This window comes from Triturus cristatus, chromosome 12 (genome assembly GCF_964204655.1).
Source record: "Triturus cristatus chromosome 12, aTriCri1.1, whole genome shotgun sequence".
Lineage (NCBI taxonomy): Eukaryota > Metazoa > Chordata > Amphibia > Caudata > Salamandridae > Triturus > Triturus cristatus.
Genome location: NC_140595.1, coordinates 541,109,415 through 541,130,785, shown reverse-complemented (window position 1 = coordinate 541,130,785; position 21,371 = coordinate 541,109,415). Strand labels below are relative to the sequence as shown.

At 48.7% G+C, this 21,371-nt stretch overlaps 1 protein-coding gene across 2 annotated transcripts in view; it reads left to right on the top strand.

The window, feature by feature from the left end:
- DUS2 (dihydrouridine synthase 2) overlaps positions 1-21,371 on the top strand; it is a 571,780-nt gene that overhangs the window by 168,886 nt on the left and 381,523 nt on the right. For both annotated transcript variants that reach the window (XM_085639553.1, XM_085639554.1), the window contains exon 6: positions 1,231-1,291. In XM_085639553.1, the coding sequence (XP_085495679.1) occupies positions 1,231-1,291 (61 nt within the window). The remainder of the gene's footprint in view (positions 1-1,230; positions 1,292-21,371) is intronic.

Below are 21,371 nucleotides of genomic sequence, written 5' to 3'. Positions count from 1 at the left end.
AGACGTACCCCCACCCATGAATGTACACCCGTGTATGTACAACCGTGTATGTACGAGACGTACCCCCACCCGTACATACACGGGTAGGGGTACGTCTCGTACATACACGGGTGTACATTCACGGGTGGGGGTACGTCTCGTACATACATGGGTGTACATACACGGGTGGGGGTACGTCTCGCACATACACGGGTGTACATACACGGGTGTACATACACGGGTGTACATTCACGGGTGAGGGTACGTCTCGTACATACACGGGTGTACATTCACGGGTGTACATTCACGGGTGGGGGGGTACGTCTCGTACATACACGGGTGTACATACACAGGTGTACATTCACGGGTGGGGGTACGTCTCGTACATACACGGGTGTACATTCACGGGTGTACATTCACGGGTGGAGGTACGTCTCGTACATACATGGGTGTACATTCACGGGTGTACATTCACGGGTGGGGGTACGTCTCGTACATACACGGGTGTACATACACGGGTGTACATACACGGGTGTACATTCACTGGTGGGGGTACGTCTCGTACATACACGGGTGTACATTCACGGGTGGGGGTACGTCTCGTACATACACGGGTGTACATACACGGGTGTACATACACGGGTGGGGGTACGTCTCGTACATACACGGGTGTACATACACGGGTGTACATACACGGGTGGGGGTACATATCGTACATACGGGGACTGGGGGGGGGCGGCGTGTACCGGGCCCCCTACACCGCTCGCATCGCGGCGTACTTACCTTTTCCGGCACTTTTTGGGTGCCGTAAAAATATTGTCGTCTGGACCGCTGTCGGTACGAATCGTACTTGCTGGTACGTAAAAACATGCCTAACTCCGTCCGGACGTCACGTCCGCGGTGTCCCGGATCACATTCGTATGTATTTTACTGTCGGTCGGTGTTTTGTCCGACTCGTACGGAAGTTGTGTTTCCGTACGAATCGTACTTGCAAGTTTGTAGGGTTTTTTTCCCGGGTACGAGTCGGACGGAGAAAACGCTCCGACCGACGGTTCGTACCCGGTTTTTCCAGGATCGGAATCGGAACCTTAATTGGCTTGATCACGAGGTCCTCTCTGTTGGACAACTGCCAAATTATTTTGGACGGTCTTTCATTCCCTCTACTGCCTTTTTGAATTTTGAAATAGCATGAAGTCATGAATCCATTACACAGATTTTATCTCTCTTTTCTGTTTTGTCTTCCTCGCACAGAGAAGATGATGTGGCTGGAATTGACATTAACATGGGCTGTCCCAAGGAGTATTCTACCAAGGTAGGAGAAAGATTGAAATCTGTTGTCATGCTCAGGATAGTTTCTACAGGCACACACACACATTGTGCTAATGCCTTGAATTTGATGTCACTTGTAGCACCTAGAATAGCTACATTTAGCCAAAACAGAGATGCTCATAATGTGTCACAGGTTATTGAGTAAATGATACTGGAGAGTATTTTGCTGTAGAGCAACAAACGCTTTAGACTTTAAGCAATGGCAAGCTTTTTGCTCTAATGTGTCAGCATTCCCCTGCCTTTTGCCAGCAAATATATTCGGATAGATTCCTTCCAGGCCTTGTCCATCTGATGGTCCATTTAAGATGATTTCTGTGATAACTGCATAGTAGCCTACACTGTTTCTGATTTTCTCCCTTGTTAACTGAAGACTCAAATCCTTGGCTACAGCAGTGGATGGAAAGCTTTTAGGCTGCATCTTCACCTTCTTTCAAGTGCTTCATTCACTGGTCGCAGTGTTGTGGTCGGGCAACACAGTTCAGGATATATCACAATCAAGAAACCCTTGGGTTTAAAAGACAAAAGCTGTCAAGGTAGAGACCTAGTCACATCAGGAGATATCACAATCAAGTAACCCTTGGGTTTAAAAGACAAAAGCTGTCAAGGTAGAGACCTAGCCACATCAGGATATATCACAATCAAGAAACCCTTGGGTTTAAAAGACAAAAGCTGTGAAGGTAGAGACCTAGCCACGGAGGGGTATCCCTTTAAAAGGTCGAAAGCCCTCACCCTTGCATGCTTCATCGTTTGGCTTCTCCTCGTTCTGTGATGCAAAGTCACAGCACGAGCTACAACCCCCTCTCAAAGAGGAAGGAGTTCAGGGATGTTTTTTTGTATGGAGGAAAGTATACTTTTTTTTTTTTGATAATCAAATTTTATTAGTATTTTATATGAGAAACAGAACAAAAACCAGCATATATCAGCATGAATATACAATAGCCATGTCCAACAAACAGTGTAATCCGGATCTAGGGAATGATAGGATAGCTCCTTATGGCCATACACAGGGTAACATGTACTTTTACATTTGGAGGGCAACATGAACGTTAAGCAGGCAGCAAATTCAACCACTTGCCCCATATCTTCTGGAACTTCCTCGGACATCCCCGGGCCTTGAATAGGGGTTCTTCTTGGGTGGCACACCAATCCACCCCTCGACGCCATTTCCGCAGGGTAGGGGACCTGGTGCTTGCCCATGCCCCCGCTATGACACGTTTGGCAACTGCGAGGGCTGTGCCCAAAAACAGCTTGTCGACTCTAGAGCCGTCCAAGCCGTCAAAGATAGCAAGGAGCAGGCGCATGGGGTCGTGGAGGACCTGCCAGCCTAGGGTCTGTGTTAGCTCGGACTCTATACTGGACCAAAACGAGGCGAGGGCCGGGCAGGTCCACACCATATGGAAGAAATCAGCAGGGGCCTGACCACAGCGGGTACAGTCAGGGGAGGGGCACAATCGCGCCCTGTGTAGATGCACCGGGGTGAGGTAGGCTGTGTGGAGATAATAAAGTTGGATGAGGCGAAGCTAGGAGGAGGTCGTAAGGGTTTTGGGAGCCATAAGGGCGTCACGCCAGTCCGCCTCATCCAGGGGGCCCAACCATCCCTCCCAGCGGGCTTGGAGTGTGTCCAGGTTGGTAGGGGTGTTGTTAACTAGAGATCGATATATCCTTGAGACCCCTCTCCGCCCCAGGTTTTCCATCAGTACCTGCGCTTCTAGTGGGCTGAATTCGGGTATCGATGTACCGGTGGAGATATGAGCCGTGAGTGCATGGCGAAGTTGGAGGTATCGATAGAATTGGGAGGTGTGGAGGGAGTGGCGCTTTTGTAGCTCAGTAAAGGTCCGAATGTGGTCACCCACCCAAATATCCCCGAGGAGAGAGATCCCAATGTGGTCCCAGGACCGGAAGCCCATGAGGGAGGACGTCTCTCGGAGCCATGTGCCCTGCCATAGGGGTGTGTGTTGAGTAAGTTTCCTATCCCAGCGGGTGTGCCGGAGGGCGGAGCGCCAAGCTACCAAGACTGATCTAGTGATCGGGGGGAGTGTGAGCGGTATAGGCGCGCCGTAGAGATAGGCATGCAGCTGTGGGAAGTCTATGTACCTGATCTCAATGAGGTATACTTAATACCACAGTGATGAGCTTAAGGTAGTAAAGGTAGCAGTGCAAATGAAAAGAGTGAAAATAAAATAAGCTCCACTTTAGACAATATCCCTTTGTTCGAGGCATGTGGGCTGCTGAATTCATATCTGTGCATAGATCGCCGCCTAGTGTTGGGTCCGGATGTTTGCACGTTGTTGTCCTGGAAGAGTCTTCGAAGTATCCTTGGATAGGTGACTCCTCCCATGGACTACAGTGCGCATGGGCATCCTCTCCATCCTCAGATTGTTTTTTTCCGCCATTGGGTTCGGATGTGCTATCTTAGCTCAAGTTAGGAAAAACTTTTGTCGAGGCCACAAGGCCTTTAGTTCGCGTCGGTACTGTTTATCGATCGGGTTTCGATACTTTTTGTTAGTTTACTAACTTTCAGCACCGACTTTGTTCGCATTTGCCTGTCCATCGACTCTACTTCGACGATGGAATCCAGGACGCCATTCAAAAGGTGTCCGGTATGCAATGCGAAGTACCCACACATCGACGTCCATCCGGTGTGCAACAAATGCCTTTCGCCGGACCACGACGAATCGACATGTATGGCCTGTGCCCGGTTCCGTTCAAAGAAGACTCTGCGGAATCGTCGAGCGGCGAGGCTCGAAGCGCAGCACGCGGCACCGGCCCCAGCTGACATCTTCGACGAGGCTGACGACGTCGAAGAAGTAGAAGTCTTACCCTCCAGTCCCGTTTCCGAACACGAACACGAACCCGGATCGGACGAGGCCGACGAGTCACTCTTCCACAGAGGTGAAGACGACACCGAGGTAGGAGACGACGAGGAGGCCTTAGGAGCCGAAGAGAGTAGCTCCGATGATGAACAAGGCCTCCCTGTTCAGACCGAAATTTCACCAGCGCCACAGACTATGGCTCCGGTCGAGGGATCGCCTTCGGGCCTTACCCGAGACCTATCACGCAGTCCTTCGGCCCCGCCCTCGGGCCCGGCCTCGGACGTTCAGCGGCAGCCATTACCGCTTAAGCCAGCTGGTTTCCCTTCCACGAAACCGAAACCGAAAGCTGCTCAGGTTCCTACGAAACCGAAACTGAAAGTGGCGCTAGTCGGATCGAGGCCTTCAACACCTTCGACGCCAGCGCACCGGGTCGGCACCGACCGCACCAAGAGAGACTTCGGTGCCGAACTCGAGACGGGCGACATGGGAGTCGACAAACGGAAGAAGGTCATCGGCGCCGACAAACCTGCCCGGTTACCGGCGTCGACGCCACCGACACCGAGGGCCGTCCCGCCTGCTACGCCTCGCAGCACTCCCTCGACGACACCAAAACCTCACGTGTCGAAAACGTCGACGGTGATCTCCGCACCTCGACTCGATGCGCCACGGGCGCAGAAGATATCTGCAGCCGCCTCGACGACCCTGGCGGGGGCCACGACCTCTAAGGCGCCCCGAGTACGGCCTGGCGCGATGCCAGGCTGCAGATCCAAGGACGCCCTCCAGGACCCGTCGGGTTCCGGTTCGGCTCCGGCGGTTTCGTCGGTGCCGACCAGCATTACCTTCGGCTTGCCTCCACCCACAATCCCGAAGGCGTTTCAACTCAGGACACAGGTCACCAAAACTGCGGTTACACCTGTCGAGCCGTCTCCGTCACACGTCATCGACGCCGACACTGGCAGGATGATTCTCCACGGCCGAAGGATAACTTCGGAACCGCCATTGGAACCTTTCAGGATCCCGCTAAAGAGGAAGCTGCCTGTGGACTCAGAACCTCTCCTGTATGAACCCTTCTATTCACCCTACCAGGATCCACACCGGGCCTCCCCCACACGCTCCGACACGGATGCATTGGGGGACTACTTGGATGAACAAGTCCCCTACCATGTGGACACGGACCCTGATGACCAGCAGGACCCTGACCAAACTTGGGGCGACCCTGCAGACCCCAGTGCACCTCTTGATGCACAGGACACACAACTATATGGGCCAAAAACATCACCCACAGAGGATACTGCGGCGTTCAACGCTCTGATTGAACGTGCGGCAAACAACCATGATGTACAGCTTCACTCTGATATCATCGAAGATGACTTTCTAATGGACACCTTTGCATCCTCAGAAAGACATGTAAAGACTCTGCCAATGTTGAAGGGGGTCCTCAAGCCAGCCACTGACATTTTCAAGGAACCCACCAGGGCACGAGTGATAAACCCCAGGATCGATAAAAAATACAGATCAGCACCTGGGGATCCTACTTACATCAGAGGCCAATTACCACTCAACTCCATCGTTGTGGCGAATGCCCGCAAGAGGGCACACTCGCAGACAACGGGTGACGCTCCTCCCCCGGACAAAGAGTCCAAGGTGCTAGAGACCTCCGGCAAGCGAGTTGCCGCACAAGCTGCAAACATATGGCGCATAGCTAACACTCAAGCGCTCCTCGCTCGCTACGATAGAGCGCACTATGACACACTGGAGCAACTTCTTCAGCACCTCCCTGACCCCTACAAAGAAGGTGCAGAAATCCTTATCAGAGAGGGACAGCTACTCACAAATGCTGCCATTAAATGTGCACTAGACGCTGCAGACACGGCTGCCAGGGCCATCAACACTAGCGTCATCCTACGACGTCACGCCTGGCTACGTATCTCAGGATTCAAGCCTGAGGTACAAAACAATATACTTAATCAGCCCGTCAACCCCGACTTTTTGTTCGGACCTGAGGTTGACACCACCCTCGAGAAGATAAAAAAGGACACGGACACTGCAAAGTCCATGGGCGCCCTACAAACTCAGTCCTTTCGGAGCGGCTCCTTTCGTCGCCCCGGAAACAAGGGGGCAGGTAGAGGACAGGGGTCACAACAAACATATAACAAGGGTAATACGCAGACCACCTACGATAAGAACACCCGAGGTGGCTATCGTGGCTCCAGTACCAAGGGCAGAGGACGTGGCTACGGCAACACCAGGTCCTCCCCCAAGAACAAGCAGTGACGCCCTCTCCCTTCCTCCCGACCACATAACACCTGTCGGGGGAAGGCTACAACGGTTCCTGTCCACGTGGAACTCCATCACCACGGACAGGTGGGTCAAAGATATTATAAAACACGGTTACTGTCTGGAGTTAACTTCCACTCCACCCACAATACCACCAAGAAACCGTCCTATGTCCTCAGAGCACTTAACGCTCTTACAGCAAGAGGTAGAAAGTATGCTTCTAAAAGGCGCTATCGAGCTCGTACCCATCCACGAGCAGGGCACGGGGGTTTACTCCCTCTACTTCTTAATTCCAAAAAAGGACGGGTCGCTCAGGCCTATATTAGACCTGAGACCCCTGAACCAGTACATTCTTTCAGAGCACTTTCACATGCTCACTCTACAGCAAGTCCTTCCGCTTCTCAAGCAGGGAGACTTCCTAGCATCACTGGACCTCAAGGATGCGTACTTCCACATACCCATCCACCCCTCACACAAAAAATACCTCAGGTTTACTGTTCAGGGGCAGCACTATCAGTTCAAAGTCCTTCCCTTCGGCGTGACAACAGCGCCCAGGGTTTTCACAAAGTGCCTAGCTACGGTGGCAGCACACTTACGGAGGCAGCATATACACGTCTACCCCTACCTAGACGACTGGCTCGTTCAAGCGAAGTCGGCCCAGCAATGTGCAAGCCATATGTCCCGCACCATTCACCTTCTTCACAGTCTGGGATTCTCACTAAATTACCCAAAGTCCCATCTCCAGCCCGCACACGTACAACAGTACCTGGGCGCGACTATAGACACTCTGGCGGCCTCAGCTCAGCCAAGTTTAGTGAGGATCAACAGCATACAACTGCTGATCTCCAAGTTCAAACCCAATCACTCGCTTCCAGCGCGAGTGTTTATGCAGTTGATAGGCATGATGGCCTCCTGCATCTTCATAGTCCCGCACGCGAGATTACATATGCGCCCACTTCAGGAGTGCCTAGCACGTCAGTGGAATCAGGCTCAAGGACAGTTGAAAGACCTAGTGTTGGTGAGCGGTCGGGCATACAACTCTCTGCATTGGTGGAATCCACAAAACCTTTGCAAGGGGCGACCGTTCCAAGAGCCTGTTCCACAAATAGTACTGACAGCGGACGCGTCTCTCCAGGGATGGGGAGCTCATGTACTACACTACACAGTGCAGGGACTATGGACGACACAACAGAAGAAGATGCACATCAACCTTCTGGAACTGATGGCAATCTTCCTGGCCATGAAGGCTTTCAAAGTACATCTGTGCAACAAGGTCGTGTTGATCCGGACGGACAACATGACCGCAATGTACTACATACAGAAACAGGGAGGGACACACTCTCCACAGTTGTCTCATCTGGCTCAGAGCATGTGGAAGTGGGCCATTCAGAGGAACATGTTCCTCATGGCGGAACACCTCCCCGGCAAGGACAACCAGATGGCGGATCTGCTCAGCAGACACAGCCACCAGATGCACGAGTGGGAGTTACACCCATCAGTACTCCAACCGTACTTCCAGCAGTGGGGTCACCCAGAGATAGACCTATTCGCGACAAGCGAAAACGCAAAATGCCAAAGCTTCGCCGCCAGATTCCCACATCCGCAGTCGCAGGGCAATGCGATATGGATGAACTGGTCCGGCAGATTTGCGTACGCTTTTCCCCCAGCACCGTTGATACCGCTGGTGGCTCGCAAACTCCGACAACACTCCCTGACACTCGTCCTAGTTGCTCCCACGTGGGCACGCCAGCCGTGGTACACCACCTTCCTCGAACTTTCCGTGGTACCGCATCAAAGGCTGCGGATCAAACCCGCGCATTTGACGCAGAACCATGGAGAGGTTCAGCACCCAGATCCGCAACAGCTGAACCTGGCGATCTGGCTCCTGAAGTCCTAGAGTTTGGCTATCTCAATCTGCCACCTGACTGCATGGACATCATCAAGGAGGCCAGGAGACCCACTACAAGAGCTTGCTATGCAGCCAAATGGAAAAGGTTCGTCATTTATTGCGGTAATAATGACATTAACCCGCTGGACGCATCCATCCACGACATCATATGTTACCTCTTACACCTATACCGATGCAATCTGGCGTACACCTCTATACGTGTCCATTTGACCGCAATATCAGCCTATCTGCAAACCAGGCAGCACCTCTCTCTATTCAGAGTGCCTGCCATCAAAGCATTCTTGGAAGGACTCAAACGAGTCATTCCACCTAGTCACCCACCGGCTCCAATGTGGAACCTCAACTTGGTCCTCACACGCCTGATGGGTCCACCCTTTGAACCTCTACACTCATGCGAGATTCAATTCCTTACCTGGAAAGTAGCCTTCCTGGTAGCGATCACTTCCCTAAGAAGAGTTAGTGAACTCCAGGCACTAACCGTTCAAGAGCCATTTATTCAGGTTCACGCCAACAGGGTCGTACTACGTACCAACCCCAAATTCATGCCCAAAGTAATATCGCAGTTCCACATGAACCAGACTATTGAACTGCCCGTTTTCTTCCAAAACCCACAAACTGTTGCAGAGCGGGCATTACATACACTAGATGTACGGAGGGCCCTCATGTACTACATCGACAGGACTAAACCCTTCAGGAAGACAAAACAACTATTCGTTGCCTTTGCCCCACACCACAAAGGTAACGCCATCTCCAAAGCAGGGATAGCCAGATGGATAGTTAAGTGTATTCAAATCTGTTATCAAAAGGCAAAACGCACATTAACTATTCCACCACGAGCCCACTCAACACGCAAGTTGGGGGCTTCCATGGCCTTCCTAGGAAATATTCCCCTGCATGATATATGCAGAGCAGCCACATGGTCCACTACACACACATTTACAAAACACTATTGCGTAGATGTGCAGTCAAAACAGCAGGCAGCTGTAGGACAGGCTGTTCTCAAAACACTTTTTCAGACCGCTGCAGCTGGCACGGGTAGCCGCCGCCAATAGAGGGCACTGCTATGTATTCTATGCACAGATATGAATTCAGCAGCCCACATGCCTCGAACTGAATATGCTACTTACCAGTATGCATCTGTTCTTGGCATGTAGGGCTGCTGACATTCATATCGCCCTCCCTCCTCCCCGGCGCCTGTCGCAGCTGCAGCTCTCAGAATTATTGCAAGCATGGTCATCACTTTCTGTATCTACTCCATCACTGCCACAATGGCGAAAAACAATCTGAGGATGGAGAGGATGCCCATGCGCACTGTAGTCCATGGGAGGAGTCACCTATCCAAGGATACTTCGAAGACTCTTCCAGGACAACAACGTGCAAACATCCGGACCCAACACTAGGCGGCGATCTATGCACAGATATGAATGTCAGCAGCCCTACATGCCAAGAACAGATGCATACTGGTAAGTAGCATATTCAATTTCTGCGTTCCTGGGCCAGGATTAAAAACAGGGCACTAGCGAGAAGCACATATACCCGCAGTTAGTGTCTTGACCATATTTTGACTCTAACTGCGAGTATATGTCTTTCTCGCTCTTGTCTTGCTTTTAATCCTTGCCCAGGGATGCACAAATAAAGGGAAATTGCGTACTGTGAATTTCAGGGAAACTAAAGGTAACAACATTTCCATTTTTCCTCCTGGAGACTTGGAAAGTCAATGTAATTTCTCTCTGGATACCAGAGCTACGATTCTGGTGGCTTCAAGTATGGTGAGGATGGTAGGAAGTTGGATAACTGGTGTTTAATTGTAGGTTATGAAACATAAGTACACCCCGTGCCGAGGCCACCTGTGCCTGATGTCTGGTCTTATGGGAGGCGTGACCTCGGTCTCTAGTCTGAAATGGCAAAAGCACACAGTGGGCAGCAACGTGCCTATGGACACACACTGGGGGTGTTAGACAGCCTTGCTGGATCATTTTAGTAGATGACTATCTTCAAGGCACCAGGTATTTTAACTCTGGCCCTGTTCAGTTCTGTAACATCAAAGTTTAACAGCTGCAATAGTACTTCTTTAAATGTTGATTCCCCCTCACTCAACAGCATGTTGTTAGACCCAGTTATTGTTTTTCTATTATGTAATAATAAACACTTCCTGTGTTTAAACAGTTGTTTTCTGCATCGCATTTTTCATACTCTCTTAAGAATGTTAGTGTACCTCTTGCTTTTCTCCTACTACAGATCATTGCATGCTATGGCCTTGTACGCTGCTCTACAATCTCTGACTTCATGTGAGCATATTTGAGAAAATGGGTTAGGAAAATCTTCATTTTTCTCTAATTTTCCTACAAGTCCTTTGGTGTGAACACTCTCAAATCCTCCCATACCGCTTACAGTGCTTAACTCGCTTACTGCAGTTACATGGTGCAATATGGGGCTGGTGTGACAACATTTTCCAGGACTGCATGGGTCCCCTAGCACAGCCCTGTAACCATATCTCCTAAGTCAGTAGCCCCACTCCCGAAGCTTTAGACTTGACGTGTGAATGTGTTGAGTACGTGACCTTGGTGGATTTTAGTTTCAATTCTGAAAGTGTTCTTAGTTCAGCCCCCCAAATATTTGTTGCATTGTTGTACATTGGTAATGCATGTTACGTATGCTCTTTGCTTGTTATTCTGTGATTAGTCTGGAATGTTGCCCACTTTTGTGGAGTGTGGTTGGCGTATGTGTGGAATGAATCTTGACCTGGCAATAGCCATTTTGTCTGGTTTGGTGAAGTGGATTCATAAGATGTTTCCTGCATGTGCTTGAATCTGAAAAGGATGCTAACAGCCGACAAGCCTCCTCATAAAAATGTTAAAGATGGAAGGAAATAACAAAGCATGCTGGGCTTTTTCCATTATGAACATTATATTTCAGTACCATCAAATTAAAAAAAGGGATCCGAAAAGTACTCAAGTGATGAAGTGCACTCAGTTGTTATGGCAACAAGAGCATCATACTAGCCCAGAGTAAAACAATTACTTTTAGATACCAATAGTTTTAACTAAAAGTATCTAGTTGTTCCTAAACGTCATGCTCCCTTGCCTGTCCATGCCAGGTCCAAAGAGACATAAGTACAGATAGAAAGGGGATCTATGGCGTTACCAAAGAATTATCTTTTGTTTTCATTATATTTTCTTTTGTTATTAAAACATACTCTCTGCCTTGTCCTCTGTATGAAGGTCCTTTGTCAATGAAATCGGGTTCCATTCTATGAAAAAAACCTGGCCACAATGGCAGAAATAGATTGTTTTTCCTGTGCTTCCATAGTACAGACTCTTAGCACACTCTTCTACTAGTATGAAGGTAGGGTTTTTGGGCCCCAGGGAAAGAATAGCTTTGACCCTTCTTCTTAAGTTTGATTTTGATACTATATGACCAATGGAGAAGGCATGTTGGCTGTAGTAGTGAAGAAAATGGCACTAAAAATAGGCTACAGATACTTGGATGCCACAAGAGCCCAACAGTGTGGACGCTAATGGAATCAATCTTCGAAAATCCCAAATTAGCTCGAGTAGTGTGTGACATTCTCTATCAAAATCCTGTAAGGTCTCAAACTTTTTGTATCTCTGTCCTACCATCCTCAAAGCAGAAGAGTTGCTCTCCACTTATAATAATAACAATATTTTTATCCAAGCCGCTCACACCAAGCTGAAAATCTTCCATCTCCAATTGTCTAATGTAATGAACCTCAAGAACTCCAGGCAACCCCATAGTCCTAGTTTTGAAATGTATTGCCAGACCCAATCTCTATTACGGATTCTCTCTCTACTGCCTTAATTCCTCCCATCAATTCTCCAACTAGCATCCTCCCCCTAGCCCACTAACCTATGTGTTTGACCGGATCCACCTTTGCCTTTGAAGTTGGTCTTCACACACCATACCTGTTCTATCAACCATGATGATGATGATGATGAGAGTGATCCTCCGCTCCATCCAAAGATTCCTTCCTCCAAGGTCTTAACTTTTCCTCCTAATATTAAAAGGAATATCCTCGTCCCTAATTCACAAACTTATGGTATTGATTCGTTCTCAGACATATGTACGCCTACATAGGCTGATCGCTCTCTCACTGCTCAGAGCACTAAAAATAAAAATGGGAATGTTCATCTCTTCCAGTCATGCACTTAATCGTACGTTGTTCAGTAACTTTGTCAAAGATCTAACTAATTACGAATACGATTGCATGGCTGTGACACAGGGAAAATACCCTGCCAAAAACACCCTCACAGCCCCAGAAGAACGAAGTGCCTCATGAAATCGTCAAACTTTACAACTTAAAGATCACAAAGCTCCTTACTTCTCTCATGTCTCTTCTTCCGAAGGAAAGAGTACCCAAGTGCCTATGGCAATCTGTCACCAAAAATAACAAAGAGTACTGTCCAAATAGAGCTCGCAAGTATCACTCTCCGAGGAGGACATTGATTGTCTATTACAAGTTTAAAGCTTAACCAGCTCGACTCACCCTTCCCAAACATGTGCACCATCTAGTTCATAGAAGGTAATAGGAAGCAAATGTGTCACCAGTCTGTGTAAAGTCCAATTCCCAACTGTCTTATTTCTACTTTGAATATTTAAACCACAAAATATGTAAAAACCAACCTCAAGTGCAGATTACTTAACTGCAGATCTTCTGCAAAACACTGCAAAGAGATTGCCAAGTGTATCCAAACCTAAAATATTGACATCATATCCTGTTCCTCACAGAAAGCTGGCTAAATGACTCCTCCGCGCCGTTGGTTGACATACTGTTCTCCCCCCTCCCAGTTTGTGGGTGTTGCAGTGATACAGAGAAACTCGATCCCACTCAGAAGTTTAAGAGGAGAGAACTACTCCACATTCAAATGACTGACCGTAACATTTTGGGCCATGAAAAAAATCCCTCCAAGGTATTCAATTCAAAATAACTTTATTCAGCCAAGAATCCATAAAAGCATGTGCATATGAAAAAGTACTATTCAAATGTGTATAACAAAGTCATCAAAACACAAGAAATTAGAAAAATAATATATTAAACAGATTAAAGCGCCATAAAGTACAACAGTAATAATCAGCAAATAATCAAACAAAGGAATTTCCATAATAACCATACAAGCCAATGTGTCATTATCTGCAATGGTAGCCCCTAATAGACGTAAAATAACTAAGAACTATAATATAGGCACTACGGCTAGCTATGTTGACTAAAGGTTGCTTACCTTAAGAGTTATAATAAAATTATATGCCTAATACTTAAAAATAGTATATAAAATGATGAAGGTGCAGGATGAAACGTGCAGTGGGTCAGCTCACAGGTGCAAAACACAGCTGATTGTGTTCCGGCTGTGTCCAATGGGGCCACCAATAAACATAAAGAGCTTAAAAAACAGTGTGCCAGATGATATGCTAAATAGCTTTCCTGAATAGCGGCAGGAAAACCTCCAAATTCTCACAACAAAAACCTCTAGCTAGAGTCCGCTAAGATGATTGGAGACATGGTGATTAACGTGTTTACAGTAGCCAAAAGTGAACAGTAAGGCTATGAGAGTCCATAGGTAACCCACAAAACAAAATGTAGTCACATAGCGATAATGAGTTTCCTAACGTGGACTGCTGTGGGTACAAATTTGGACAGGTCTTCCAAGTTGGACAACTCCATGGAATCGAAAATGTTGTTGTAAAAATTAGTAATTAACAGATACTTGCCTTCCTATGCAATATCAGTATAAGTTGCTAAAGAGGAGAGCCAGTAAAGGTCTTAATAATGTCTCCTAGGAGCAAAGTTGACAGTAGTAAAACTAGTCCTCCTTTTGCTCTACCGGAAGTGAATGGTGTAGCTGCAGGAATTACTGAGTAAAATCTTTCAATGTTAATATCATTCAGGGCCCGGGTTTATTATAAGCAAATTATTTGGGCTATTGTAGCTCCAGTCAGGGGATAATAACTTTTTTCCAAGACCGGCCACATTTTGTGAAACAACATGGATGAGGCCGGAGGGGGAAGGTGGGAGAGGGAGCAAAAGAAAACCAGTAATATTAGGATGGACTCATGAGGGAAAAATAGTGTATTTATTATCCAGGTTATTAGTATCTAAAAGAGGGATGTCAGAGAACTAAAGGGGCCCACGACATCATCTGCACTTTTGGAAGTTACAGCAGGGACTGTGAAGTGATGATATGATTCTGCAAGTGAAAACTGGGAATTAGAACCAGTTGGGATAATGGTATCAATAGGCAAGTTTACCTCACCGAAAAGGGGACTGCCATTTAAAGTCATGGAATTGGGGCCAGTTGGTACAGTGGATTCAGTGCCCAGATTTACCTTGCTAATTCGGAAACTGCTATTTGCAATGCTAGAGATATTCATTTAATCATCTACCGTTCTATTGATATGGAATAATTAATCTTGGACTGTAGACATAGGCCATGAGCAAATGTGGGACATGTGATGATGGGTTGTCAGTCAACATCAGAAAGACTAGTGAGAACATCAACCCTCTTCTTAGTGGGAAGAGGGGCATGGGGATGAAAAGTGCTTGGAAATTGACGGGCTGAAGTGTGAGTATTCTGTATGTCCCTATAGAAAAACGTTAAGAGTAGTAACTTGATTTTGCCCTATGAGGCATACATCAGATTGTGTTTGGCTAAAAGATCTTGTGTCAGGCTTTCGTATCTAAAATTATCACACAGTCACCCTCTGCATTCTTAATAGAGGCATCGACCCAATTAACGCTGCTGACCATCAATTTATTATGGGCCTCTGAGAGAGAAAAGTTAATTTTGGAGTGAAGCCAATGTAATGCCGTATTGTTTAACTGGACGAATGACTCTTGTTGTGTCAGGGGAAAGGGGAGGAACACTCCCCATCAATACAGTATATGGACTTGCTGGTAGGGGTCATATGCCTGGATACAACCTGTGTGCTCACGTGTCCCCCCCCCCCCACTCCACCTCCCCCCCACACACACACACATTTTGTCTGGCAGACACTACGGGAACCAAAAACATCACAGGGAGGAGAAGTACCATTTTATCCCTTAATGGCCTTGTCATTGTCATCTGCCCCTGGCAAGTGAGCATCATCACGCTAATGGGCAACAGAGCCTGGACCGACCAACTCCCCCAAGGTTAGTATAGCCCCTGCCGTAACCACAAGAGCCCTTGCATCAACCCTCTCTGCCTACGATTTCTTGTTGGGTCATTTTATCATAGTTAGATGTCCTTCAAAGAGTGTCTGATTAGGAGGGTGGGCATTTACCTCGTTAGTTGACAGTCCCTTTTCGATAGTCCCTAAACGATCATGGATTGGTGACAACAAACGTCAAGGCGTCGACAAATCTAGCTGTATGGTTATCTAAAAAGGCAGCAGCGAGGATATTAGCTCCTTCTGGAAATTGAGTGCCTGCATGATGAGTACTGCTAAGATTAGTACCAGCAGGCGGCAGCCGGACAAAGGCAAAGCCGGAACCAAGGCCAGAAGGAGAAGCAGTAGAATTGTCATTAGACATGGCAGAAGAAATTGGGGTACGCATCTTGCGATTTACTGGAAGCATGGTGCTAGGCTCCAACTTTGAAATAGTGGAAATGGGACCGGTCAGTGGCTCAATAACGCTTCAGCCCTAGTCCCTGATAACACCTCAGAGTAGGGTCCATTCTGTGTAGGAGATAAATGACCTTCCCCCTGAGGATGAGTTCCAGGTTGGTCTGTAGAGGTTAAAACAGTCACATTAGGCAGAGGCGAACCTGCTGCCAGGTGGTCCTCCACTTGGTTTTGCAGTTCAACTTCAGACGCAGAAGTGATGAACAAATGGTGCTCGACCAGCTCTATTTCCTCGTTTATAACACCTACTACACGTTTGATGAAACCATACAAAGAGGTGTTTAAAGATAGTTTAGGGGTAGGAGGAGCAGCCTTCACCAGCCTTACTGTGGGAGGGCGGGTCGGATATACAGACGCGGAGGCTGAATATATTTTCCAAGTGAGAATGGTTTATTGTCATACAGGCCACTCTTTGCTGTGGGGGTTGGAAAGATATCGGTTCTTGTTCCTGAAGAAGTACTGGGGCCACGCTGGTCGTCGTCTTCTTCCTCAATGTTGGACCTCAAGTGTATCTGCTTCGCTTCTTCGGCCGTGGTTGGTTCCTCCCGAAGGCTCATGAAAAGAAGAAAACAGGGGGGCCGTCAGTGTCAGATTCACTTAGTGTAAGGGATACTTTAACCGTCACCTCACCCGTGGTTCTGTGTGGGTTGGTCCTATTACTGGGAACACCGTGCCTCCACTTTGTGAAATAAGATGAAAAGACCAATAGTAAGGGGATTGTATATCCTCTTTGTCACCCTAGACTCGGGTAATTCGACTCACGCTAAAAAAAAAAAAAAAAGAAAGAAGAAAATGGATCAAAGGGTCGTGCGGGGAGTGGTACGTCTGGTGAGGAGGTATCGTGTCCGGTTGCTTGATATACAAGACCCGCCAGACCCGCTCGGTGTTCAGGGAAAGGTACGAAGGAATACGCAGGACAACAAAACCTGTGCAGGGGAGTAAGCTTCCAGTGCCCCGGGATCCCGTCTGTGCCGGTTCCGCCTTACCCACCCTCAATGTCCTCCCTCCGCCCTCTACCCTACCAGCCTTTCCCCTGGAGTGTCGTTACTCACCCGGCCCCGCCGCAACTCTCCTGAGCTGCGGCCGCTCCACAGCCTCCTCCGGGGGACACCACCAGTCCTCACTCCAGAACTCCTCCGGCTCCTCCGTCTCGGTCTCGTCCTGGTCCGGTTCGCGGTTGTTCGTCTCTTCTTCTCCCTGCTCCGCTTGCGTCGTCCTTCCTCTTTCTCCTGCTCCGCCTCGAGAGCCTACGTCCTGGGTCAGGTCTCCTTTGAGTGGTGGAGCCGGTCTGCTTCCGGGGTCAGCTCCTCCCTCGTGCCGCGTCAGGTCCGCCTGCAGGAAGAGAGGAAAGGGGGGTGTGGTAGACGGACGATTCGGCACTATGTTTCGAGACCTACGCTGTCCCTCTGGCGTTCGTATTCCCCGTATACCAGGTGAGACAGGGGTTGGACATCGTGGCCCCGGCCCCACCTCCTCACATCCCCTTTCCCTTGCTGTCTTACTACTAGGTCCTGAGTCTTGGGGATATCGTGACAAAAAGTCCGCGTTCCCTTGTTCCGTTCCCTTACGATGTTTCGTTTGGAACCTATAGGGCTGTAAGGCAAGGAACCATCTCATGACCCTTTCGTTGTTGCCTTTATTTCGGGATAACCACTCTAAGGGGGCGTGATCTGTATAGAGGGTGAAGTCTCTCCCTTCGAGATAATACCGTAAAGTCTCGATTGCCCATTTAATCGCCAGTGCTTCTTTTTCTATCACGGCGTATCTGCTCTCTCGTGGGAATAGTTTTCGGCTAATGTAGGTTATGGGTCTTTCCTCTCCCTCTTTTGTGACCTGGGATAACACAGCTCCTAAACCCTGGTCTGACGCATCAGTTTGTAGGACAAATGGTAGAGAATAATCCGGACTGACTAGGACTGTGTCAGAAGTAAGGGAGGTTTTTAATGTTTCGAATGCGTGTATGATGTCAGGGTCGGGGTTTTTCAGGATGTTTTCTGTGTTTCGGTCTTTTTGCAGCAGATCAGTAAGGGGGGCCGCTATGTGGGAAAAGTTGGGGATAAAGCGGCGATAATAACCGAGTAACCCTAGAAATGCCCGGAGGGCCCTTTTGTTTTGGGGCAACGGTATTTGTGAGATGGCCGCCAATTTGGCACCCTGGGGCCTGATGACGCCCTCCCCCAATAGATACCCCAGATATTTCACCGTCTGAGCTGCCAAATGACTTTTCGCAGGATTTATTTTAAGGCCATATGTTTCCAACGCTTGTATCACTCTTTGTAGGTGAGACATGTGTTGGATCCAGGAATCACTGTAGATGACTATATCATCGATGTATGCTCCGGCATACTTCTCATGGGGCCGTAGGATTACGTCCATGGCTCTTTGGAAAGTAGCCGGAGCGCCATGTAACCCAAAGGGTAACACTTTAAATTGGAACAGGCCATCAGGTGTGGAAAAGGCGGTCTTCTCCCTGTCTTGGGTACGCAGGGGTATTTGCCAGTACCCTTTGCAGAGATCAAGGGTGCTGATATACTGAGCGCGACCGATCCTTTCTATCATCTCGTCCACGCGGGGAAGTGGATACGTGTCGAATTCAGATATTTTGTTTACTTCTCTGAAGTCAATACAAAATCTCACCGAACCATCGGGTTTCGGCACTAAGACGATTGGGGAATTCCATTCACTTGTGGATGGTTCAATTATGTCCATCTGTATCATTTTATGAATTTCCTCCTTAATCGTCTGCCGTCTGGCCTCGGGTATCCGATATGGTCGGAGTCGTACCCTTTTCCCCGGAGCAGTCTTAATAGTATGTTCTACGAGGGTCGTTCTTCCGGGGGAGGTGGAGAAGTTATGATGATGAAGAGGAGTGAGGGTGGAGATCAATTCGTCTCTCAATTCTGGGTTTAAGGTGGCTTCTATGCACTGGACGAATAACGGGGACGGGTCTTCTACTTGGGCTATGTCTACCGGTACCGGGCCTTCCCATTTCTTCAGTACATTAATGTGGAAGATTTGGGACACGCCCCTAGTGGGATCGAGGTCTATCCGATAGGTTACTGGGGTTACTTGTGAAATCACCGTGTACGGGCCTTGCCATTGGCCTAGCAGTTTGTGATCTGAGGAAGGCATTAAGAGCAGGACTGAATCTCCCACTTTAAAGGATCTTTCTTTTGTCTTTTTATCATACTGTTTCTTTTGATTCACCTGAGACATCTCTAAATTATGGTGGACTATAGTTCGGATTTGGCCCAGGCGGGTTTTCAGAGCGGACACATAGTCCACTAATGGCCTGCTATTATCTGCTTCGTTCTCCCATTTTTCTTGGGCCATCTCCAGCAAGGTTCTTGGCTGTCGTCCATAAAGCAGCTCAAACGGGGAATAACCTGTGCTTTTCTGCACTTTACATCGAATGGCGAACAAGGCCAGGGGCAGCATCTCCTCCCATTTTCGTGACTCCAAATCGAATAGTTTCTTTAGGGTGGACATGAGGGTGGCATTGTACCGCTCCACCAACCCATCTGTTTGCGGGTGATAGGCTGCGGTCCGGATTTGGCTAATACCTAGTTGGACACATACTTGTTTCAGGACTTTAGACACAAAAGGAGTCCCTTGATCCGTAAGGATCTCTTTCGGGAACCCTACTTGGGAGAACACCTTAATCATGGCACTAGCGATATTGGTAGCGTTAGGGCGGCGTAGGGCAATTGCTTCCGGGAAACGGGTGGCATAGTCGACAATGACCAGCACGTATCGACACCCGCTCTTGGAGGGCAATAAGGGACCAATGATATCCATCCCTACTCTATGGAATGGTTCGTCTATGATGGGCAAAGGACGAAGGGGAACAGGGGGGGGCCTGTATCTACTAGTTTTTTGGCATATCGGGCATTCCTTACAGTATTTTCTAATTTGTTGGTAAACGCCAGGCCAATAGAAGCGTTCCATGATCTGTTTTTCTGTTTTATCGGCCCCAAAGTGTCCGCCCAACAAATGGCTGTGTGCCAGGAACAGTACTTTCTCTCGGAAGGGTCCTGGGATTAACAACTGTGGTTGTTGGGTAGGTGTTCCTTTTCTATACAGTAGTCCCTTTTTGACGAAAAAGTAGGGACCTACTCGTTGGGGTTCCTCGCTGTCTATAGCGGAATTCCAGGCCTCTTGCAGTGCTGGGTCTTCCCTTTGTGCTGCATGGAAGTTCCGGTCTGCTTCCCACGGGTTTTCTACCGGGACAGTGGGTAAAGCCATAACGGGCTTCTTTTTTTCCGCTCTCTTCTGTTTCTTGGTTTTTCTTGGCTTTGAGGGTGGCCACTCCGGTTCCTCCTCCATTGAGAACGGGGCAGTGCTCCACCAATCCTTTTCCGACTTCGTGGAGTTATGCAACATTTGGGGTAGGTTTCGGATAATCACTTCCCAGAATAATTCGTTCCGGCAAAGTGGGAATGAGACCCACCTTCAGGGAAGTCCCTACGTCGTTTTGGTGTTGTATCTGAACGTGAGCAGTGGGATACTGTTTCGTATCTCCATGTACACAGCGAATAGCCACGATGTCCCCACTGGGTTGTATGTTGGGTTCCCAATCCTGGGGTCTAACCACACTCTGGCGACAGCCCGTATCCGCCAAGGCCATCGCGGCTTGTCCATTTACTTTCACCGGGCAGTGATAGGGCGGCTCTTCTTTGGTGGTATACGTACAGTAATAATTACGTGCCACTCCAATTTCCATCGGCTCTTCCTTTTGGGGGCAGAACCTCGCAATGTGTCCCATTCCACCACAGTGGAAACACTGGGGTCCAGGGGGGGAAGGTCGTAGGATTGGGGTACCGGGTACAAGGGTAATATGCTCGGGTTTTTTTACAGGAGGTCGAGGGGGTCTATGGGTGGTGTGTCCTCCCGGTCTCCACGGTTGGTCTTCCCTCCCCTTTTGCACTTCTTGGGCCCGGCTGTAGGCACTGGCTATTTCCACGGCAGTCTCTAAGGTGAGATGGGCCTGCTGTCGTACCCACTTTTGGATGGGTGGATGTAGAGAGGATAGGTACTGTTCCAAATAGATCTTTGCCATAATCCCGTCTTTGTCGGTGGTGGCGGGTTTTATCCAGCGATCGGCCATGTCCTTCACCCGAAAATACAGTGCCCTTGGCGTTTCCTGAGGGCCTTCTTTGATATGTCGCAATTTGATGCGATATGACTCGTCATCTATTCCCAAACGCTCCATGATACATTGTTTGATATCTGCATAAGACACGGTTCCTTGGACGGTGGCAGCTTGATATGCCGCCTGGAGATCTCCGGAAAGGAGAGGACCCAGATACTGACCCCACTTGTCCGCCGGCCAGGCCGCTGCCGTGGCCAGGCGCTCGAAATTGTTGAAAAAGAAATCAGGGTCTTCGCCTGGCACATAGCGCTGGAGAACCATAGACGGAAGAGTAGTAGGTCCTCGCTGATGTCCC